Source organism: Rattus norvegicus, chromosome 14 (genome assembly GCF_036323735.1).
Source record: "Rattus norvegicus strain BN/NHsdMcwi chromosome 14, GRCr8, whole genome shotgun sequence".
Lineage (NCBI taxonomy): Eukaryota > Metazoa > Chordata > Mammalia > Rodentia > Muridae > Rattus > Rattus norvegicus.
This window is the reverse complement of record NC_086032.1, coordinates 66486567-66508367: the sequence shown is the minus strand read 5'-3', so window position 1 is coordinate 66508367 and position 21801 is coordinate 66486567. Positions and strand designations below refer to the sequence as shown.

At 39.9% G+C, this 21801-nt stretch overlaps 1 protein-coding gene across 7 annotated transcripts in view; it reads right to left on the bottom strand.

Annotated features, from left to right (window-relative positions):
- Positions 1–21801, bottom strand: part of Kcnip4 (potassium voltage-gated channel interacting protein 4) — a 1150698-nt gene that overhangs the window by 235627 nt on the left and 893270 nt on the right. The window contains exon 1 of one of the 7 annotated variants that reach the window (XM_017599086.3): positions 1318–21778. In XM_017599086.3, the coding sequence (XP_017454575.1) occupies positions 1318–1429 (112 nt within the window). In that variant the 5' untranslated portion in view covers positions 1430–21778. 7 annotated transcript variants of the gene reach the window in all.

The window sequence follows — 21801 nt, the reverse complement described above, 5'->3', positions numbered from 1 at the left end:
TTCTTAGTATAGAAATTGAAATTATTCTATTTGTGCTTAAATAAGACATATTAGTCCATTGAATCAGAATCCCGAGAGAATTAAAAGCTGCTATTTAACATACCAAAAAAAAACTTACTTATGTATTGTTTTTATCAATCAGAAGTTAAATAGAATTAGCAAACCAACTTCTTGATTAAAAACTTTGCAAAGATTTTGGTTTAACAGAATTATTGAATCTATTTTGTAGGGAGCGATTCAGAGGTTTAATATAGTGATAAATATTAACATATTATGAGAAACAACATGTGTAACTGATGTAAATGTGGATGATGTCATCTTATGTTACAGTGTGGAAAGTTAAATATTCCTGTGTCCCTCATCATATACTGAGAGGTGATTGTTCACGGCTCAGTATACATGTAGCTGGAAAAAATTTGAGCAAGGAGCCTGGAGTTTGTATTCACTCTTTCTTTCACTTGAGGAGAAAAAGAAAATGAGAGCTTGTATAAAGAACTGGTACCAGTTGGTTTAAGTTAAAGTATGTTATTTCTAAGTATGTTATTCAATAGATATCTCATATTTATATATGTGTACATGTGTGCTTGTATAACTATGTATGTGTATATATATGTATACATATGCATTTATACAAAAATGAATATTCAAATAATTAAAAGCAAAGTTAATCAACTTTTTTCTTTGAACAGTCAGTATTTCAATAACAAAACTGACTTTTGACTAATAAAGGTGAGATTCTTATAGATAAAATACCAGGAGCCGACTATTCTGTGTGCTGTTCCCTGTTCAGGGGATTAAAGTGGCTCACTGGAGAATGTAAATAAAACACAAATTAAATCTTCAACACACCATTTCGCTGAGCACCCATTAACTCCATTTTGCACCATTTCATATCATAATCAACATCCCAGCTCCACCCCAGCAACTCCTGACTAATGACAGCAAACACAGCATTTCCCTCACAATTCAAGACTCCTCCAGAGGGAGGGATTACCAATGACCTCGAGGTGTGGTAGCCAAAAGGGACTTGACTACCAAAAGCAAGCACTCACGATGACACATTTAACCCACAAAGAACCCTATGTCCAAAGAACTGGTTTCAAATAGAAAGAGGAAGCTACAAAATCCTTCCCTCCCAGCATCAGCTTTCCAGGTAAACAGAAATGAATTGTCCAGGTACTAGGCTGCTCTCTGTGTCAAGCATGCATATTTTAAAACTTTTGCTTTGGACATTCAGCCTTTGCAACTTCTGCAGCATTTGTATCCAGTTCGGTACCAGACCTGACCAAGCGCACAGACTGGGAGCGACCACTTTACCTTCCGAAAAATCAATCAGTCCCAGCAAATGAAGCAGCTTCAGAGACGCACATATAATCACAACAATACCCACTGTTTGCAGTCCTTCCGACTCCCACTCTAGAGTCAGCATCCTCTAAGCTCTCAGAGCATCCCAGCCTCCGGACCCCTTTGGTGTGGAGGGAGTTAATTAGAGAATCCGAGCAATGTCTGGCCTGGAACAAAGACTTGCAAGGGGGGAAAGTGAGCAGCGGCTCCTCACTGAAGAGCAGAGCCAAGCAGGCGGCCCCCCGGGGTGAGGACAGACCTGGGCTAAAGTCCAGCCTCTCATGCTGATGCTTGCATTTGCTTGGAGGGGCTCAGCTCAGCCACAGCGCATCCAGGCTCCAGACCCTGCGCTGCAGCCGGCAGGTGGGTGTTCTGAGTTCAGAGCTGAAGGGAGAAACATCTGTTGGAGAACATAGACTTTGCAGGGTCCACGAAGAAGGGACACTCCCAAGGAACTTGCCCCGGAGAGCTAGCACCCCACCCGCTGATGATGCCGGGCTGGGCAGGGCTGTGTGAGCTAGTTTGCTGCCTGGGAAGCTCAAGTGTCCCTTTTCAGCTACAGCCGCTGCTTTTGCTTCGCAGAGCTTCCTCTGGGAAAAGGCTCAGCCTGCTCTGTGGATATGAGGTGGGGGTGGGGGTTCGGAGGGGAGTTTTAGTGAGGGGTTGGTGACAAAGTCCCTGAGACTGCTCTATGTTTTGTGGAGAAAACTACAATAGCAAAAACAGTCCAAGCCAAGCTATGCAGCCAAGATCATCCAAGTAAACTCAGCTCTTTCACTCTCTCCAGCTGTTCTGGTCCCTAAGCCCACTACAGAAAGATCCACGCAGTCCTCAGGATTACAAACCAAGGATGAAGGGCGGAGCAGACCACATAAGGGTCAAATTCAGTAACTGCTTCTTGGAAGGTGGGCATCGTTACGAAGTCTAGGCTCAGTGTCTGCTAGGCAAAGTTTCCCAAACTTCATTAATAGTTAAAAAAAAATCTTGGGGCTTACTTAAGAAACAAATAAATAAAAGGTCAAGTCCTCTTCTTCAGAGTCTGGTTTGGAATACCCTGAGCATGTGCTTTAACTCAGATAATCCCAATCAACAGGAAATCCTGGTTTGCACTTAACCCCCAAGGATCCTGTCCTGCCCCAAGCTACTCCAGAGAGGCAGCGTCCAGTAGATGCCCAGGAATCTGAGCCATGCCAGGACCACAGTGGCTTCATCACTCTTGGCTTTTCTCCGCTCTGCCAAATTCCAGGCCAGCAATGATGATGCCAATGTAAAGAGAATCAAGACAGACACTGGGGACACCTGTAGCTCCCTGGGATCCTGGATGGCTTCTGAGCCTTCTCCCAGGCTCCTAGGAACTCACTTTCTGCCTCTATGTTCTATGAGCTTCTGCAAGACACTCAACTTGTTTGAAAGCATTTTCATTGTTGACTTTGATGCCGAGACAGTTCATTAAAGGGAATTGTAGGAATAAATCTGGCTCTAATAACAGTTAATGTACTGAGTTCTTAGCATGGGCTCAACCAAATTGCAAAGTAACAGGAATTAACTTACTCCACACAGCTCACCGAGATAGGTATTATGGTCATCTTCACTTTACAGGCTAAAAAACACAAGTTTATTTGCTTGCCAAGTTGCAGGCATCATGCCTGGAGAGCAATAGGTGTCCACCCGGTTACTCCTTAGTGTTTATCCAGCTGTCATTATTAGCTCTGAATGGTACCCTATCGACAAAATGATGAGTAATCCTCATCCTATCGTTTGGGAACATTTTAGTAGGAGAGAAAGCATTGGGAGGAGGTGAATGATGATTAAAGTAGCCTGTGCAATAGAGATCTCTGCAAGACGCAATAGGAGCACAGGTCAGTTATGCTTTGGGTAAATGAGGGGTAGTGCCGAGAGCTTAAAAAAAGAGGTAACCATTGATAATGACAACAGTTTTCATTGATAACCAGGAATTACTATTACAATGTCAGACACACTTGCATTAAACAGACTTGGACTTAATCCTGGGTTTGCTTGGGGGAAAACAACTCCATTGAAGACCCAGTTCTAACAGTTTAAAACAGAAATGCCACAGCCTTCTTGGCTGGCTGCTATAAAACTGAACCTGTAACATACAGATCTGGGTGTAGCTCCTGTGCCCTCAGTCCTCCTTGGGATGTGGGAATTACTGTGGAAGGCTCATAGGCTCTGCAGGCTCTCTTAGAGGAAGTAGCTGCTCATGTTGCTCCTTTCCTGGTTCTACTTCTTGTCAGTACCTTAGTCACGGTGCTATTTTTTCTTTTCTGGGCACCAGGAATAAACCCAAATATCATGACTGTCTCTTATAAAGGTATATTTCATTTTGTGTCAGATGCTTAAAAGAAATATCTATGTACTCAACCACTGTCCAACCATGCATTGTACAAAAATAAAATAAAATAAAATAGTAAAAACCAAGTGGCACAGAGATTAAGTTATTTTCACAAAGCTACATTAATAAAGAGTAAAACCAGGATGTGAAAGATATTCACTCAACAGGTAACCACCATCAACACTTGTACAAATTATGCCAGGCTTTGCTATAAACCTTGTCCCTTCATAAATCCTATTAGTCATATTATCACTCTGGTCTCAGAGAAGAAATCCAGAATTTAGATAGTTGAATAATTTGTCTGAGATCTTACTAATAATACTTGGAAGAATTGAGATTTAACATGGATCTCACAGGTGTCATGTCCTATATACTTTGCTCTTCCCTACTCCGTTCCCCATGAATCATGGTGACCATGTCAGGCTCTGGGAGGGACTGGGAAGTAGAAAATAGGAAAGCGAAAACTTATTTGAAAGGGGGTGTGGTCACACCAGTGGACCATCCAGACAGAAAGAGAATAGAATAGGCCTCCACTTTTATGATATTGATCTGTTGTGATCCTGTAAGCTCTCAAAGGAGATGATTTACTGAACTGCAAGATTGATTGTTTCCTTCTCTTTGGCTGCAGCTTCAGTTTAAGATCTTTCTAGTGATAATGCCTGATCAATTTCATTTCTTTGCTACTTCTTACAATGTTAGCGGCTTTCACTTGTATTAAACATGCCAGGGGTTTATAGCAATGCATCTTACATACGCTTGACTGCACATAAATCCACAGTGGAGTGGAGCATGGTAGGAAAATATTTTTAAAGATGTACTTGTTATCAAACTTGCCTATTCTACTATTTTCATAAATATAAACAAGATTACAGTGTACTGATGACTTTTTTGTTTCTTTTTTTTTCTGGTTATTTTTATTAACATTTCAAACATTATTCCCTCCCAGTTTCCTGTCCATAAGCCTGCTATCCCATTCCCTTCCCATTCTTCTGTAATGGTGTTCCCCCTCCCCAACCACCTCCCCTTTCCACTTCCCCACCCTGACATTCCCCTACACTGGGGTAGGGGGATCCAGCCTTGACAGGACCAAGGGCTTGTCCTCCCATTGGTGCCCAACAAGGCCATCCTCTGCTACATATGCAGCTGGAGCCTCGGGTCTGTCCATGTGAACTCTTTGGGTAGTAGCTTAGTTTCTGGGAGCTCTGGGCTCCTGATGAGTCTTTAAGTTTGATAGCATAGTGGTTGACTTCCTTGGCATAGAGGTTATCTTGAGCTACTGGTAACTAAGATATGGGAGATATATCAAAGGCCTTCCAGTTTCAGTCTAAAGACAAGGGACAAAATCGTAAATTCCTCCTTGGCAGACACTCATCTTCTCCTGTGCAGCATATATACAACCATAATTGTATAAGCTCAGCTGGGAATATGCAACCATCATTTTTCATTATTTTCTACCATGTATTTTACTTTCTTTAATTTACCACCCCTAAAAGAACAGATACCTTTCCTTTTGACATTTCTTCATAATCTATTACTCTTTTTTCAGATGGCATATAATCTGCAAAGTGTAACCCTTAAAATATGTCTACCCCATATTTATACATATTACCAGTATTAATAAACTCTTAAGTTTTATCCTGTTAATGTGTCTTGTTACTCTAATTTTTAGGTCCAGCTAATAAATATTAGGGAGAAGGAAAAAATATATCGTCCCCAACAAGCCTTTAGAAATACTAAAATACAGATGCTGAAGTGGGTGGGATAACTGAGTGGTTAAGAGTTGCTGCTTTGTGGATGACCTGCATTCAGTTCCCAGAATTCATATGGCATTTCAGAACTGTCTGTAACTTCAGGTCCAAGAGATCCTACAACTTCCTCTGACCTCTCTTGGTGCCAGCTATGCATTGGATACACATACCCAATGAGGGGAAAATACTCATGCCCATTAAATGCATAAATCTTTAAAGAATAAGAATGTTTAAAAAGAGACAGAAGCCAGGTGTGGTGGCTCATACCTTTACTCCCAGAAAAACTCTGTCAAAAAGAAAAAGAAAAAGAAAGAAAGAAAGAGAGAGAGAGGAAGGAAGGAAGGAAGGAAGGAAGGAAGGAAGGAAGGAATCAACTTCTTAGGGATCCAATGTCCCAAGAATAGAACAAGATGGCTTTACATTTCCTAGCTCATCAACACCCTGTTTGCTTTAATACAGGTAAAAGTAGGATGACAAAGAAGTTAAGAAGCTTTGAGATTTTAAAAGAAAAGTGAATTCTCACTGGAGCTAAGGAAAGTAAGCCATCGGTGTGTCTGAAATTTTCAAGAAGTTTTCAATTAAGAAAGAGGCCTAACACAGGTCTTTATGAATGAGTTTGAGAGTCATAAAGCCTTCCGTTGAAGGAGAAAGGGTATCCACAAACTGTTGCTCAAACCGGGCATTTTCGAGAAGAGGTCCCTTAACATCAGAACCCAAAGGAGCAAACAAGTGGGCAAGGTCAACATGTGACTCTTTGGTGTCTTGTAGTTAGAAAGTTTTTGTTTGTTTCATCATAGTATTGGGAACCCTTCAACCTCATGTGTCCTCCATTCTACTCAAAGTTTCTTCTCTGCTTTGAGATGTTGCATGTCCCTCTGTCTTGCAATTCCAATATATGGAAGAACTTCCTTGAATGGTCTCCCTGGGAACTATCTGGTCAAACAAGACTCCATATATTTCACTTAGCTCAGGGGGAAGTCTGAAAGGCTGGTAAAAGTGTCCTGAATGGATTTTTTTTTTAAATGCATATGGATATCCATTTAACAATTAAGTAACAAAACCTCCCTGTCTGAGTGCTCTCTTTAATCCATAAGAGTGATTACATTTTAGGTAGGGAATTGAGGGGAAACTTTTTTGCATCTTAAACTTGCAGTGATATTGCACGATGTATTATTATAATAGTTCCCAGGTGCCTTATAATCAGGGCATGTGTATTATGTAATCTTCATAAAATAAATTATCAAGTTATTAAAATGTACAATTAAAGTTTTTTATTAGAAGATAAACTTGTGGTGATATACAACTCGTTGCCTCCTTTCCTTCTCCCCTACTTCCTATACATAGGAATAGTTCCAGGTTCATTTTTCTCGTCCACCATACGATTTCTTGTCTCTTTTCATATCCCTTTTCATGTGGCCTCTCTATCAAAACTGTCACACTCCACCTCATTAGTTTCACTTACAGTGGCAGAGAGTCTCCAGTATAATACTTGCCTTCTGACTTTTTCTATTATCATTAATATATGAATAACATTGAGCTCCTATTAATTGACATATATTGTACTTTGTACATTATGCAAACCCCCTCTATGAACTGCTATACTATCTGATAGAGATAGTTAATATAATAATATTAACCCTTATAGATGGAGATCCAGTGATACAGAAGCTTAAGTTACTGGCCTAATGTTCTGTGCCAGATACGGAGGAGCTGGGACCTGGCCACAGGATCGCTCCCTAGAGATTCAGCAATCATGTATGTGAGGGGTGAAGGATAGTGTTAACCTTTCTATTTTAAATAACTTTTTAAAATTTAAAAATAAACCACGATCTCAGTGAACAAATATAAATGAATTTTAACATGTCATTGGTCTTCAAAAGGGAAGATATGCCCCTAGTGTTACCCTGAAGCATATATGTTTATTCCTTCCTGAGAGCAAGATTGGATGGAAAATAAGAAAGAAATGATTTAAGAAAGTGGCTCAATATAGACAGAGGAGGGAAGAAGCCTAAGGAATTAGAGAAGAGAAAGAAGAAAGGGAAGGGAGGAATGTAAGGAAAGGAAGAACCAATCCTATGGCTGCCTTTTTGAGACATTTAAGAACAGAAAGGGAATGGGGGCACTAGGCTTAAGCAACCCACAGATCGCTCAGCTGTGGTTTAAGATAGGAATAAACAAGGACTACAGAAAAGGTAACAGGCAATATATATATATTTCTCTTGAATTAATTCCTCTTCCTTGCTCCACTGGTGGTTAGAGTCCTTACAGCAACACACACAGAGAATCTGTTCAGTTTGGCTGTCTCAGCGGCGGCCTCACATGGCCTTTAAAAAGGAGCGGATGCTTTTAAAAACAGGATGGACAGCATCTCCATGGACACTGCACTAGCGCTGCTGGGTTTAGCTCCACCTTCCAGGTCTGATCTTAGCGGAGGCACGTTCCCACTCGCTGAGGCCTGGCTACCTAGACTTATCATGGCCATGCCATCAGTTTGATTTCCTCAGTTTTTACGTGCATGCTGCTCAGAGCCTGAGGAGTGCTCTTAACGCTGCATTAGCTCATCCCTTGCACTAGAGCAAGGCTTTGGGAAATGGAACCGAGCAAACTTAGCCTTAAATGTGTTCTAAATCTGCAGAAAGAGTGAGCGGTGTTCTCCATCGCTCTTTGTTTTATAGACTTGTAAGAACTTGTCAGAATGAATACTTTGCAAAGTCTTCAAAATTCCTTTCTCAAAAAGTTTCTCAATTCCCTTGTTTTCCTTATCCTCTTCCCCGACTTCCTTCCCTCCCTCCCTTTTCCCTGATATCCCCGTTAGTAGTGAGCATGTAAGCGAGTGTGCAGACAGACATGGTTATCGCTGAGATCATTTTCCTCGGCTGTGTCAAAATGAAGGAGACCCATGAGTCACATCCCTCTCTCTCAGAGCAGAGAGCTGCTTCCCTTCTCTGTTCATGGTGAATGGAACTCGAAACAAATGAATGCTTACAGAAGGTCCAGTGGGATGCAGGAAGTGATCAGGCTCGTGGTTGGCGCTAGTTCTCTAAGAGTGAGTTCTCTGAGGTTACTGGGCAACATCTGATAGCGAGGAAGCATAACCATGTCTTTGGCTCTCTTTCTCCTGTGTTTTTCAACAGGAATTAAAATTTGTACATAAGCAGGAAAGAAATGCACACCATAGAAGTATGAAATTCTAGTTAGAATATCAGAGAAATTGCTGCTGCCCGGAAAGAAGGCATGGGAATGGCCATAAAAGACCGACTAATATTACTCATTTCTGTTTTACTGCTTTTGAATGCTGACATTTTCAACTGTCTTTAAATCAGAACTATCAAATGAATAAAGAGCTTCCGGGACCCATTGTGAAGTAGCAGCTAGTGATGCTGGAGCTCCATGCATGAATACATCTTTTTGAGGAAGGCTTACTTTTTAAAAATTTACTCATTTTCTATGTGTATTGAATATATTCCCTTCATGTATGTTTGGGTATCAAATGCATTCAGTGGGTGCAGAGGCCAGAAGGTGTTGGATACACTGGAACTGGAGTTACAGATGGTTGCTAGCTGTTATGTGGGTGCTGGGAATTGAACCTGGATTGCCTAGAAGAGCAGCCAGTGTTCTTTACTTTCAGACATTTCTCTGAGTCTACTCCAAGTCTTAATTTTAAAATAGACTAAGCAAAGAAAAATGTGTCCTACCTCTTCAGCAGGCGCTCGGGACATAGAAAGGATCTCTTTCTCCTTGACCTGTCTTTATGATCTATCTCCTCCAACTAGCCCTTACCATCACAGCTGATCTCTCTCAGTTTGCTTGTTTTCTGTGAGTGCAATGTGAGTATAAGGCTGCAAATAGATAATGTTATGTCCATTTCCTCTTGCTATGATGACAAATTCCTTCAGGTTTTGCTGTTTAAATTAACTCAGATTCATTATCCTACAGTTCTGAAGCCAGAGTTTGAATTGCCTATTTCTCCTTAAAACTTCAATGAATGGTACCCTGCTGTAGCCAGTCTTGGCTTTTGGTGCTACAAATGGTCAATGCCTAGGTCTTTTCCACATTGTATCATCACTCTGACATAAACTGTTCTGCTTCCCTTTGCACTAGATTTGTTATTATATTAGGTCTTCCTAAAGAATATAGTAGTTACTTTGTGATCACTGACTCACAATATTAATTTCACTGAAAACCTAAGTACCCTTTACCATATGACCTAAAATATCCCCAAGTTTTAGAAATTCAAATATAGACATTTTAGGTAACTTTTATTCCGCCTACACAGAGTGGTAATCCCAAAATTATTTTGATAAGAAATACTTCTTTAAAGAAGTCTTTTTTTTTCTTTTTTTTTTTTTTCGGAGCTGGGGACCGAACCCAGGGCCTTGCGCTTGCTAGGCAAGTGCTCTACCACTGAGCTAAATCCCCAACCCCTAAAGAAGAAGTCTAATGTAAAACCACCACATATTGACTCTATTGTATTAGGAAAAGGAAAGCCCATTGGGAAAACTCTGCATGAAGGTGTGTGTGTGTGTGTGTGTGTGTGTGTGTGTGTGTGTGTGTGTGTGTCTGTGTGTCCATGTGTGTATGATATAGAAAAGGATTTATCTCCCAGAAGGAAAGGTCAGCTTTAATTAGACATTCTATGACTGAACTGTAAATATGTATGTAGACTTCAAGATATTAGGAAAGGAACCCTTCACCATATATAATGAATACATGGTAATACTCACAAAGAAGGTCACGCTAGTGGTCAGATTTAATTGAAAAAAATGTCCAGAAGTAAACTAACTTTCAGGAATATCCTATGAGCTATGCAGAGGCATATCAACATTCTTTCTTATGCATATCTGGGATATGATTTTTTACATATGATGGTGGAGGCAGAGTTATTTCTTATCTAGAAAAAGAGCACTCTCATATAACACCCCAAGCGAACTGTTTCAAATAAGCTAAGGCAGATAAACTACAACTGTGCACTGGTCTTCAGTCACAAAGGTTTCCAGTTCAAGCTAAATGTGCAGTATAGAGAGATAGTTCAGTGAGTAAGTTTGTTGGCTGTGCAGAAGTGAGGACCTGTGTTTGAAACACAACTGCATAAAGATTGTCAGTCCTATGAGTACATGTCTATAATCTTGCTGGCCAGCCACCAAAGCAGAAACTAAGAGCTTCTAATTCATTAAGAGATCCTGTCTAATAAGAGTGGAGTTACAGGAGACACCTTGTATCTTCCTCTGCTGTCATGATGAATACATACTAAGGGCATGCATATAACCCTCCACATACATGGACACTCACATGCACATGCTCATGCACACTACACTCATCTAGGTATGAGTCAGCCCTAACCCATGAATCCTAAGTGTTTTCAAGTGGTCAGAGAACTCTCCTTCCAGACAGAATGCATTGTCCTCAGACTACCACCTTTAAATGGGTTGATTTCTTACACAGTGGAATTACAAATCAGGTCTAACCCTTTGTCAGCATCTACATTCACCCGTGCTATTAGGGTAGTTTTACCTGTGTTTGTACTCTCACAGGCTCTCTCTCCTGTCTTATAGCAGTCTATTATAAAAAGAGAACATTGGCGCTATGGAGGGTTGGTTTATTCAGGTCAACAACAGCAGGGAAAAAAAAACTGGATTTAATAGGCAAGAATTTTGGCTTCCTATCAATGTTTCTTTTCTTTCTTTTTTTCCCCTTCTCTGGTGTAGATGGGCTTTTTAACCGGTTGGATGCTGTGGTGTTTTATGCCAGTGATTCATAACATGAGACTGGTCAAGTACCTGCCCCACAGCTTTGTCAGGGAAACAGAGATGGGTGCAGTTATGGCATTCAAGGCAGGACAGTGGGTATGATAAGTCCTCTGCTTCTCAGAACAACCATTAGGATCTTGCCAGTACCCAGATAGGTGCTTGTTCTGTAATAGCCATTTTTACAAATGAGGTTGCTATGATGTGGAACTGTTAAGATACTCACTACAAAGGTGGGAAGGGGAAGAGAAAGCTGGGACCCTCCTTCTGTCAGGAGAACCTGTTCTCAGAGCCCAAGTCTGAGTCCCAGTGGGTCAGCCACAAATGTCCTCTGGGAACTTCACTCTCAGCAAGCCATAGCCTAGCAAATACAGCTGTGTTGTTCAGTCTCTGGTGAAAGCTCTTTAGGAACAGCTGGCCTGACTAGGAATCATCCACTTCCCTAGGACTTTCCTCCTTCCCTGACTGACTGTCTCACTTCATGTATGCCTTCAGCCATTCCTCAGAACATCAGAACAACTCAGACTCAATTTATTCCAAGGGCAAAACACTTCAGGGCAGAAAATAAAACCATAAATTTTAGAAGATAAAAGTGGGACAGGTAAAGAGGGACTCACACACATTTTTGGCCTTGAGGTGCACATATCAAAGCCTTTAAAGTGCAGTGGGGTTTCAGAGGCAGCAGATGAGCAGGAAGGGTGTGAGATGGACATCAGTCAGAGTTGATGGAGTTTGAGTTTGACTAAAAATGGCAGCTTTCCTCTAATGAGTTAATCATCATTCTTCAATTTTCAGAACATCCAAGCCATTCTAGTATGTGACTCCACCTCAGAACTCTGACCTGTATATATCACTTCTTACCAGCGTGCTAACATGTCCCTTGCTGTGTTCCAGAGCTACATGTGGCAAGCTGCCATGTAACAAACACCTGACTGTCTACACATTCACACCTGCACAGTAGCTTTCACAGCAGCCAAGTCAAAGTGAATGTTATGAAAATTCTCTGCCTATAGCTCTCTGGTAGCTTTTAATGGCACACAGGACACCATTAGGATTCCTTACCACATCCATTATGTTCAGGTTCAGTGTTTAGGAACATTTTAGACAAGTTCTCATAAGCTGTAATCAATTCAATCTCTCTGGATTGGAGTCAATCAAGTTGAATGCTTTTTTTTGCATTTGTGATTTAGAGTCTCTGTGCATAGTCTCATGTGTCAACGTTGTTCCCTTATAACTTTTTCCCATCACTTACTTATAGGATTAATTCCAACGAAAATATTTTGGGACACTGTTGCCCTGTTACACTCTACCAAATGCCAGGACTTCTGTTCGCACAACATTCATCACTCTCCCAGAACTTACACATTGTTTTTTCAATTTTTAACATATTCCTTTTCTATCTATTTCCATTTGTATAGTTGTGACCTATATGCAGCCCTCTTAGTAACTTGTGACATTGTTTTTCCAGAAGCAGCTAGAGCTTGCTGGTGATAGAGTTTCTGTAACTAACTAGGTTTTTGAATGTTTACATAGCAGAAGATAGACTGTTTTTCTCATATAGGCTTTTGACACCACATGGATTCTATCCACAAAGGTCAGAAGCTGAGATTAGCAACTCTCTTTCCATCTACCCTCTGACTGATTTCCAGTCTCTTTGTTTGCTGCTGCCTCTGAAATCCCATTGTGCTTTAAGCCTACTTCCTCATACACACTCATCTTGGAATCAGCAATATAGGAGCATCCTTACCTCCCCTCTGGATGAGAACTTAATAGGAAACATCAAACGTAAAATATGGGGGAGTCTAAATGATGAGGAACCTCATACATCTACAAAAAAGTTTACTAATCAATATGCAACAAGCTGTTCTGGGGAGTAAGACAATCATAGCTCTGTCCTTTTTGCTTCATCTAGTTAGAGTACAAAATGGAAGCCAACCACTCACAGCAAAAGGCTGTGAGGGTCAGACTGAAGTCAGGAGACACAATCTTAATTCTCTCAGTGATCTTATTTGCCTAAGCTTTTGAACATCAAACAGGAAGGACCTGCTTGCTGTATTCAGAGTCAGGCAAATGCTTTTGAATCAATAATCCCAATGTATAGATAGGTAGGTCACCTAGTAAATTAGAGCATTGGGCACACACATCTCTGATCACTCTTCTAGGGAGATGGAAATTCTTAAATAGTCATATAGCCACTCTACTATCTTAGGGGGAAAAGAGGAGCATGTAGTAGAGGTGAAAGTGATTAAACTTTCATAAAATTGTGTTTGGGAATCTGTCAAAGAATCCAAGGCCAGATTAGCTGATGATTTAAAATGTGGATCTATTTTAAGGTGGATCAGATTTAGAGATTAATGTGAAGTCAGAGTTAGAGGTTAAAACCCCAAAACTACTCATGTAACAGTAATAACTGAGGTGACAAGGATGAATGAAGGGTTCACAGAAAAGATGTACCTATGAAGGAAAGCAAATAAAAGTCGCTCTAAAAGCAAAAACAGACAAGTGGGACCAGGTAGAAGCTACGGGAGAGGTCCATGGGGACTTTAGCAAATGCTGTCTCAGAAGAATCAAGGTAAAGAGGTTAATGGCTCATTGTACCAAACACAGAAAGATTACCATCCACTGGCTTATATTTGGGCCCTATGGCCAATTTGTTGTATTGGTTAATGCATGGGTCTGCTTTTGAGTCTCTCTATATGTGCAGCAGACTAAAAACCAGTAGGGAAGAGAAAGCAATACTTAAGGGCATTTTCAAGTGCAACACAGGACCTCCATTGAAAGCTTATAGTGACAACATAAATATCATATTATGATATTGTTGTCTCAGATCACCACTGCTTTCATTTACATGACTAAAGGGAAAAAATAAGTATTTTTATTCAAAATAAGTTTTAATTAGGAGAAGGATGGACTGGTCGCCTACATCTCATATTTTCCCAACATTCTGTTTTCTCTCAGTGCATTTTCAGTGACAGAAGATGAGGCCATGGCCTTAGATATGAATATAATTAGGGGTATTTAACAAATAGCCAATAGAGAATGACTTAATATCTTAGCTAGCATATTTAGCCACATAGTCTGTGGGATAAGTTATAAATTTCCTAAACTGTTACATCCTACCCAAGGCAATTCAACAAGTGCTAGTGGTGTGGCAGTGTATAATTGAGGTGGCTCCTGTCTTCTTGGCATCAATGAGCCACTAGGATTTGCAGAAAGTAGAAAAACAGTTATCAGATCTCACACTGAGTGGAAAAGCTGTTCATCATTGGAATGCAATTAAAAAAATCAGGCACAAGTGAAACCAGTCAGATTATCTAGCACAAAGTCTCATCATAGCTGCATCTGAAGGAAGAGCAAAGGAAGAAAAACATATGAAACTATGTTATGCTGGGGATGGGAAGAGGGAAAACAGCTCATAACCAAGGGAGAGAACACACTTCATCTAGGACATGGTAACAGCTTAGTGTCCCATGCAGGTTTTTGGGGGGAAAGACAACAGAGAAGATGAATTGGCTCAGAAAATATTCTACCACAAGGTACAGGGCTGTTATGGAAGCAGGACCCACTTCACAAAGGCTATCTGAAAGCCACTGAGAGAGTTGGCTTTTCTTTCTTAACATTGGGGAGACTGTGGAAATCATTGAACAGTTGTATACAGAACATCAAATTGTAGTTTAGAGAAGCCATTGCGACTGTTGCATAGAAAATAGGTTGGGGTAGAATATTTCCACCTCCTCCAACTTTCTCAGGATGATGACTTCCGCAGGTAGGCAAACAGCAACTATTCTAGATATTCAGAAGAACCTGCAGCTACCATATAAACCATGAATAAACATATTTGCCCAATACCTCACTGTTATGCCTCAGATCAAAACCAACACCCTGATCTTCCTGCCTGATGCACTAACAGTCAGCCTTTGTTCTTGCTTTGCTTCAGTCTAGTATGTTGAGACAATGGTCAGAGCAAATCCTTTTAAAATGCCATCAAATCATAAGCTTTATTTGCTGTAAACTCTCCAATAGGTCTTAATGTTTAAGAAATGTTTTATTTTGCTCTGTTTTGACCTTTTTATCATCTTATTGGTATTTAGTCTCTTTTTACTTTTCATCTTTCTGTGAAGGTATTTTTGTTTTGTTTTGTTCCTTTTTGGAGAGAGAGAGAGAGAGAAAGAGAGAGAGAGAGAGAGAGAGAGAGAGAGAGAGAGAGAGAGAGAGAGAAAGTTGTGTATAGAGAGGTAGGTGAGAAGATCTGGATGGATTGAGAGAAGAGAAAACATCAAAGCATATTGTAAAACACCAATTAATAAAAAGAAGCAACAAAAACAAATCCAAAGAGTCATTTTCAATGGGCTGTGAGATTTGTTTTTTTAATGACAACTGTCTGGTTTCATTTCCTATTACTCTGCATTCCTCACTCTGGCCACACAGATTTCTTTCCTCACTGGGATTGCTCATACTGGGCAGGCTTGTATTTCAGGTCTTTAGACATATTAATCTATTTACTTTGAATTTAGGAAGCCTAGAAGGTACATTATTCAAAATTACAGTCTTCTATTTCTAAGACATCTCTGTCAAATTTCTTCTCTTTTCTCCCTTACCACAGTGATATAGAGGTCACCTCATCTCCCCTCATTGGCTTTTTCTCATGTGACTGTAAATGTCATTAGAAAAAAATGTCATCTTCATTCAAAGTTTCCTGCATCAGAGGACAAACCTCACATGCAGTAAGGTTTGTTTGTTTGTTTGTTTGTTTGTTTGTTTTTTCCGCTGATGATGGTGAAAAAGTATCTCCTCAAAGTATTAAATATTAATTTTCAAAATTACACACCTTTCTACCTGTAATTAACAACAATAGAGATAATGAGTTACTCTTAAATATTCTATATCAAAATGTAAATAAATAAAGTAATTCCAAATTACCTCTAAGGGGGGGCACAATTTAATTTCATGAGAAATTGATTTAGGGGAAACTAGACTAAATGTGAAGTAACTGAAGTTTTTGCACTGCTAAAATCATGATTAATTTGTCCTGCCTGGAGAGTGGGTGCTGAAGTGGAGAACACCTGACTTTTCTAAGTGCTGAGAGATAGGAGAGGAATTTCCCATTGTTGCTGATGGAGCTGCGTTGCTCTGCCTAACTGAGGGATGAGAAAGGTAGGGTTTAAAATGCCATCTTTCCAGCTGCTTGCACCCGCTTTGCCTTTCAGGGGCTGTGAGCAAAAAGGGAATGAAGTAGGGAAATAAGAGCCTGCGAATACACAGAAACCTTAAGAAATGATGACAAGAATTTATGGAATGTCTTCTTTGTTCAAGATAATGTGGTGACGACGTCCTCATGTAGATCCTTTTATCTGTGAGGATTGCTCTTTGTGTAGGGTATTATCTTTGCCTACCAGTAATAAGGAAACTGAGAGATTTAAAGATGCCTTTTTTCCTCCCGAAAAGCACTTGTTGAAGTTGGGGTCTAATTGAATCTGAATTCTGGGACATGTCTTACTTGCCTGTTTGTTTTATTACTTCCCTTTCCTTTGGCCACCAAGTGAAAGGCTCTCCTCAGAAGTGATTTGACCAATGCTAATTTTGCTTCCAAGTTCCTTAAAACCCTTGATAACAGGTTGGCTGCATGTGAGATTAGAAGCAGGAGCAAGGGGCTCTCACAGCACATTTAACAAATGAAGTTGGAGAGAGGATAGGTTTCGTCTTCTCTGAAGAGATGAATAGATGGTATTGTTGGTTCCTTCCACTTATGTTGTGTTGCATCTTTGCAGAAGGTACAGGGCTGTAGTTTTCCTCTACTCGGAAGAACAATAGCAGCACAGCTTTCCTTCACACAGAGTAGATGCTGAGTCCCACGGCCAATTTCTCATCTCACACACTACAGCCTTCACAGAGCGCTCTGTAAGCTCAAAGTACAACTATAAACACACCATGCAAAGCAAACTACAATTTTTATGAGATAAATCTGGGGCTATGGTTTTTCAGAAATTTGTATTCTTGTCTAAGGGTAGGCTGGCAAAGCCAGCAAGGGGATTAGAGGGTATGTACTGATGTTTGCAGTGTTCTTCCAGAAGAAGAAGAAGAAGAAGAAGAAGAAGAAGAAGAAGAAGAAGAAGAAGAAGAAGAAGAAGAAGAAGAAGAAGAAGAAGAAGAAGAAATGCATTCGCAATTAGACAAGACATGATGCTTCAGAATGCATTTATCTACAGAAGCACATTGCAAATTATAACATCAGCAACACATGGCACACATTTACAGTGCAAATCACTGGTCATTCTAGACTGCAAATCAAATTTTCAGGGACCAGCATAGCAATTCGTGCTTCAGTAGAGATATGGGTGACAGCAGCGCAAGGTGAGTTACAGAAATGTAAAGGAAAGCGATAGGACTACACTTTTCCCCAGAGGCACAGGCTTAAGGACATCAGGTGGTAGGGACATATCTTGGGATAAATCATTTGACATCTTCGGCTTTCATTTTGTTGTCTGTAAAATAAATCAGTAAATCTAACTTATTCCTGAATTTTTCAAGCTAGCACAAGAACATACCATTCACTTACATTACTTACACTGATATAAATGCCCCCTTCCTGTGAAAGACTCAGTGGTCACTGACTTGACTATTCCCTCCTAATTAGTGAAATAATAACTGACTGTCACCTCTGTTCATACATACTGTCCTGAGTTTGAAATATTTTCAATCTACTGATGTCCCATAGTTGCAATTGTGCCTACTTTAATACTAAAGAAGCTAATGCACAAAGATAGTTAACGATAGTTATAAGGTAGGAATCTGGGACAGATTATTAGTCCATGTCCTTTCTGGTCTGCAGTCTCTTTTCAGGGCTGGTAGCTCTTATCAATGAAAACAGAAAATAACCCTGTGATCCACAAGGTGGGGCTAGGAAGGACTCATTTCTAAGCTCATTGTGTTTGCTTTTTAAGTATAGAAAGCAATTACTTTGAATACATTTAACACACGCATTGATTTCGTATAAAAGCCACTTTACCTGGGAAGGATCAATAAACAACAAGGCTTGTATATGTACTACACCGCTGTTTTATTGACAACTCTGAAATGTGCTGTTCCTAGAGAAAGGACGCAGAACACAGAAGCAGGAGAGAATTTGGAGAATATTTAGCGTAAAGATCTTGTTGGCAAACAGAAATTTAGAACCACAGTAGCAGAGTGAATTTTACAAGGACATACAGTTTTTACTAGGTTAGTGGTAGAAAAGTGATTCCAAGGTATGCGATTTCCCATAGAAATGGGTGCTGCTGCTGTTGCTACCTGACTAAATAAAACATGTATCATTTTTCAGAAGCAGCCACATCTAGGACTATATGAATGCATCCTCTAGGGACATAGTGTGCCCCGGAGTCCTAAATGGTAAACAAGGATCATTCCCTTAATAAAGTTAAGACTGGAATTCCGATAGAGGTGATTTCTAATGAAAGACATGGACTTCAGAGGTCTATGATGTATTTGGGGAAGCTGTTAGAAATTCCATAACACTGAGAATGAGTCAGTTCAAGTGAGTGAGTGGTTACAAATGAGGCTGCTTAGATAATGAGATGCCAATCATACCCGCCAGACGTGTCATTCTCTGGCATCTAAAACTCAGCAGACATTACTAAAGAATTCATGAAGTCAAGTGACATGATGATATTTGTGTATTTGGTTCCTCTGGCTACAGGATCCATTTAAAAAGTGAGGTACATCATCACAAACTAAAGACATGACAAGGTTTAGATTTGTAACATTCTGGGCAACAGAAGGTAATGTCTGTTCTCATAGTCACCTAAACCAAAAACAGAGTAAAGAGGGGAAACTCAAGAAAAAATGTTTTGAAGTATGAAATAACTACAACTTGTTGCTTAGTTAAACAACAAAAGGTCTAAAGATGACTCCAAAACTCATTGCTTGGTTGGTTAACTGATGGATGAACTAGAAAAAGGAAGAAAGCATTTGGGCATACAGAAACAGTGAGCCTAGCATGATGTTTATCTCATCATAATTTTTGGGATATCTAGAGAGTTTACCACGGCATTGTATCCATGTCATGAGAAAGTCCATGATGGCCCAAGGCAGGAATGTAGTTGACCAAAAGTAGAATACTGAACAGCTACCAAAGAGAAACCCACAAGTAAAAGTGAAGGGGAACTGAGAAGTTGAGAAGAGAGGGAGAACATGTGTCAAAAAAACTGGAAAAGAAGAGCAACTCCTCCACATTTGCTGAAAACAAGAAGTGAGGGGGACCCCCTGCAAATGAAAAGTCAACATCAGGCTTCCAACATGAGTATTGTGGGTGCAAACAAGCAGAGAGATGCAAACTATTACATGGGATGCCAGATGTAAAATTTAAATTGGGTGTTTCTGTTTGATGGAATTTTAGAATGTTAAGTATTAATGGTGGACTATGTAAAAGTGAATGGTGTAAGCATAAATGTGAAAACATTGGAGAGGAATCACGGATTAAATGAATGGAGAACTCTATAACAACTTTGGAAATAGAGGGATCACCAAAGTGTTACTTGTCTCCGGCTTAGTAATATGTTATTGGCACATATTAAAGACAAATACACAAATCCTCCCATATTAACTGTAGCTCTTTTGTGGAAATTAATCACATACTACAGTGGACTGTTCCGTGCACAGCACCAGCAGCTCTGTGATTTCATTAACTACAGATCAGCTATCTTGAATGATTTGATGATTTTCTTCTGATATCAATCTGGTCATATGAAGTGGTTCAGTGTGTAGCCATTAGAAGCCATATGTTCCAAGTCATTTGTCTGGTAATTTATTCTTTCCTAAAATATCCAGGAGAATATGACCATTACTGATACATACATGACTTAGATGAAGCTAATGGGTGCCTTGAGATTATCCAGTTTTCCACTTATCAAAGTATATTCTGAATAAATACCGGGATGCCTAATCCCAGCAAGCATGAATTCTTTCAATTCTGGCTACTGAATTGATAAATGGTTGGTAATTTATTAATATTTACTAAATAAAGTTCATGACACATTGTATCTTTAGTTATCTGTCTAGTCCTTTTTTTAAGTATATAACCTACTAGAAGGATCAGATCAAATAATCTCTCAAATTACTAGAATTGGATGAGTTTGGTGAATTTCTCAACAATATTATTTGGCAAACTTTCTTTCAAAATGAAGTGATCAAATTTGGGGAAGCTGGCATCTGGAAGTTTTTGTGTGACTTCATGTGTGAAGGAGTAACAGGTCCTGTGATGGGTGCCCTGGGTACTGTCTTATTTGACCATGGCAGCTTTTTCAGAATACTATATATTTCTCCTGATGCTTTAATTTTCCTGAAATTTTCATGCAGCCTTTAATGACCTACATTAGAATATAATGCTCATACCCACCCACCCTGTCAAAGTGTTGACATCAATATGGTTGCAAAAGAAAGCCTTAGAATGGGGATAACTAAGGTATAGAGAAGTGAAGTATCTCTTACTGGTTCATAAACGTGAATTAGGAATGGCACTATTAAAGTCCAGAGCAACAGACTTGAAAGTTAATCAAGGGTGAACCTTTGTTTAGCAGGTTTACCTTAACTCAGAACTATTCGAGATTCTGGAATATTGCAGTAGGGCAAACAGTCAGGCCTCTGAATGCATGATGCTTGGCTTCCAAGCAACATGCACATTTAGAAGTCAACTGGAAGACAAATACAGATGTGCTACTAAAGCTTTAACCAATAGATATAGTAACACAGTAGAGACAAGTTGAGGAGCTACTTCTTTGAGAACAACCCTGCTCCAGGAAATAACATTTCTATTTATCCAACTCTTATAAAATATGGCGGTAGCAAATACCGTGTGAGGGAAGAGGAGGAGCTGGAAAAGCCCTGCGATGGGAAAAGGAGAAGAACTTGCTCTTTCTTTTCTAGTCATGAATCAGACACTCCTCAGGTTAGCTGGAAATATTTCCCCCCAAGAGTTCCTAATCTACCCAAACGATACAGAGATGTTCAATGGTGAGGGTGCGTGGATGGAGATGGGTGATGGAGATGGGTAATGGATTATACAAATAGATTCAAGATGGGGTGATTGATGTGGGCAGAATGAGCACGTGGACCAAGGAGGTACAAGCTGGCCTGGGTCTGAAAAGAAAGTGGGATTTTGCCTGGGACATAGTGAGCCAAGTACTAAGGGTGAGGGAGGAGCGTGCGGCACGATGTGGTGTGGGGGCTGAAGAAGCCTAGTGTACTGCAAGTCTAAGCTAGTTAGAGTTCAGAAGGCAGAGAATCTCTCAATGATACATAACGAGAGTCAGCTTGGAAAGTCCTCACAACCAAGTCTTCTTCCCATTTCCATGCTAACATCAAAGTGAATACTCCATGTGATTTTCCTGGGAGTGCCATCAAAGGCTTCTTGATACAAAGGGTGCATATTCCTCTGATGTAAGGCCTGGACTTTGGAAGAAAGTATTAGAATGAATAGTAAAATTTCTAATAAATATAAATAACAAGAGTAACAATTCTGCCTTTTAAAAAACATTCTTCCCCCCCTCTTTTTTTTTTTTGGACTTTTTTTATTGGACTATTTTATTTACATTTCAAATGTTATCCCCTTTCCCAGTTT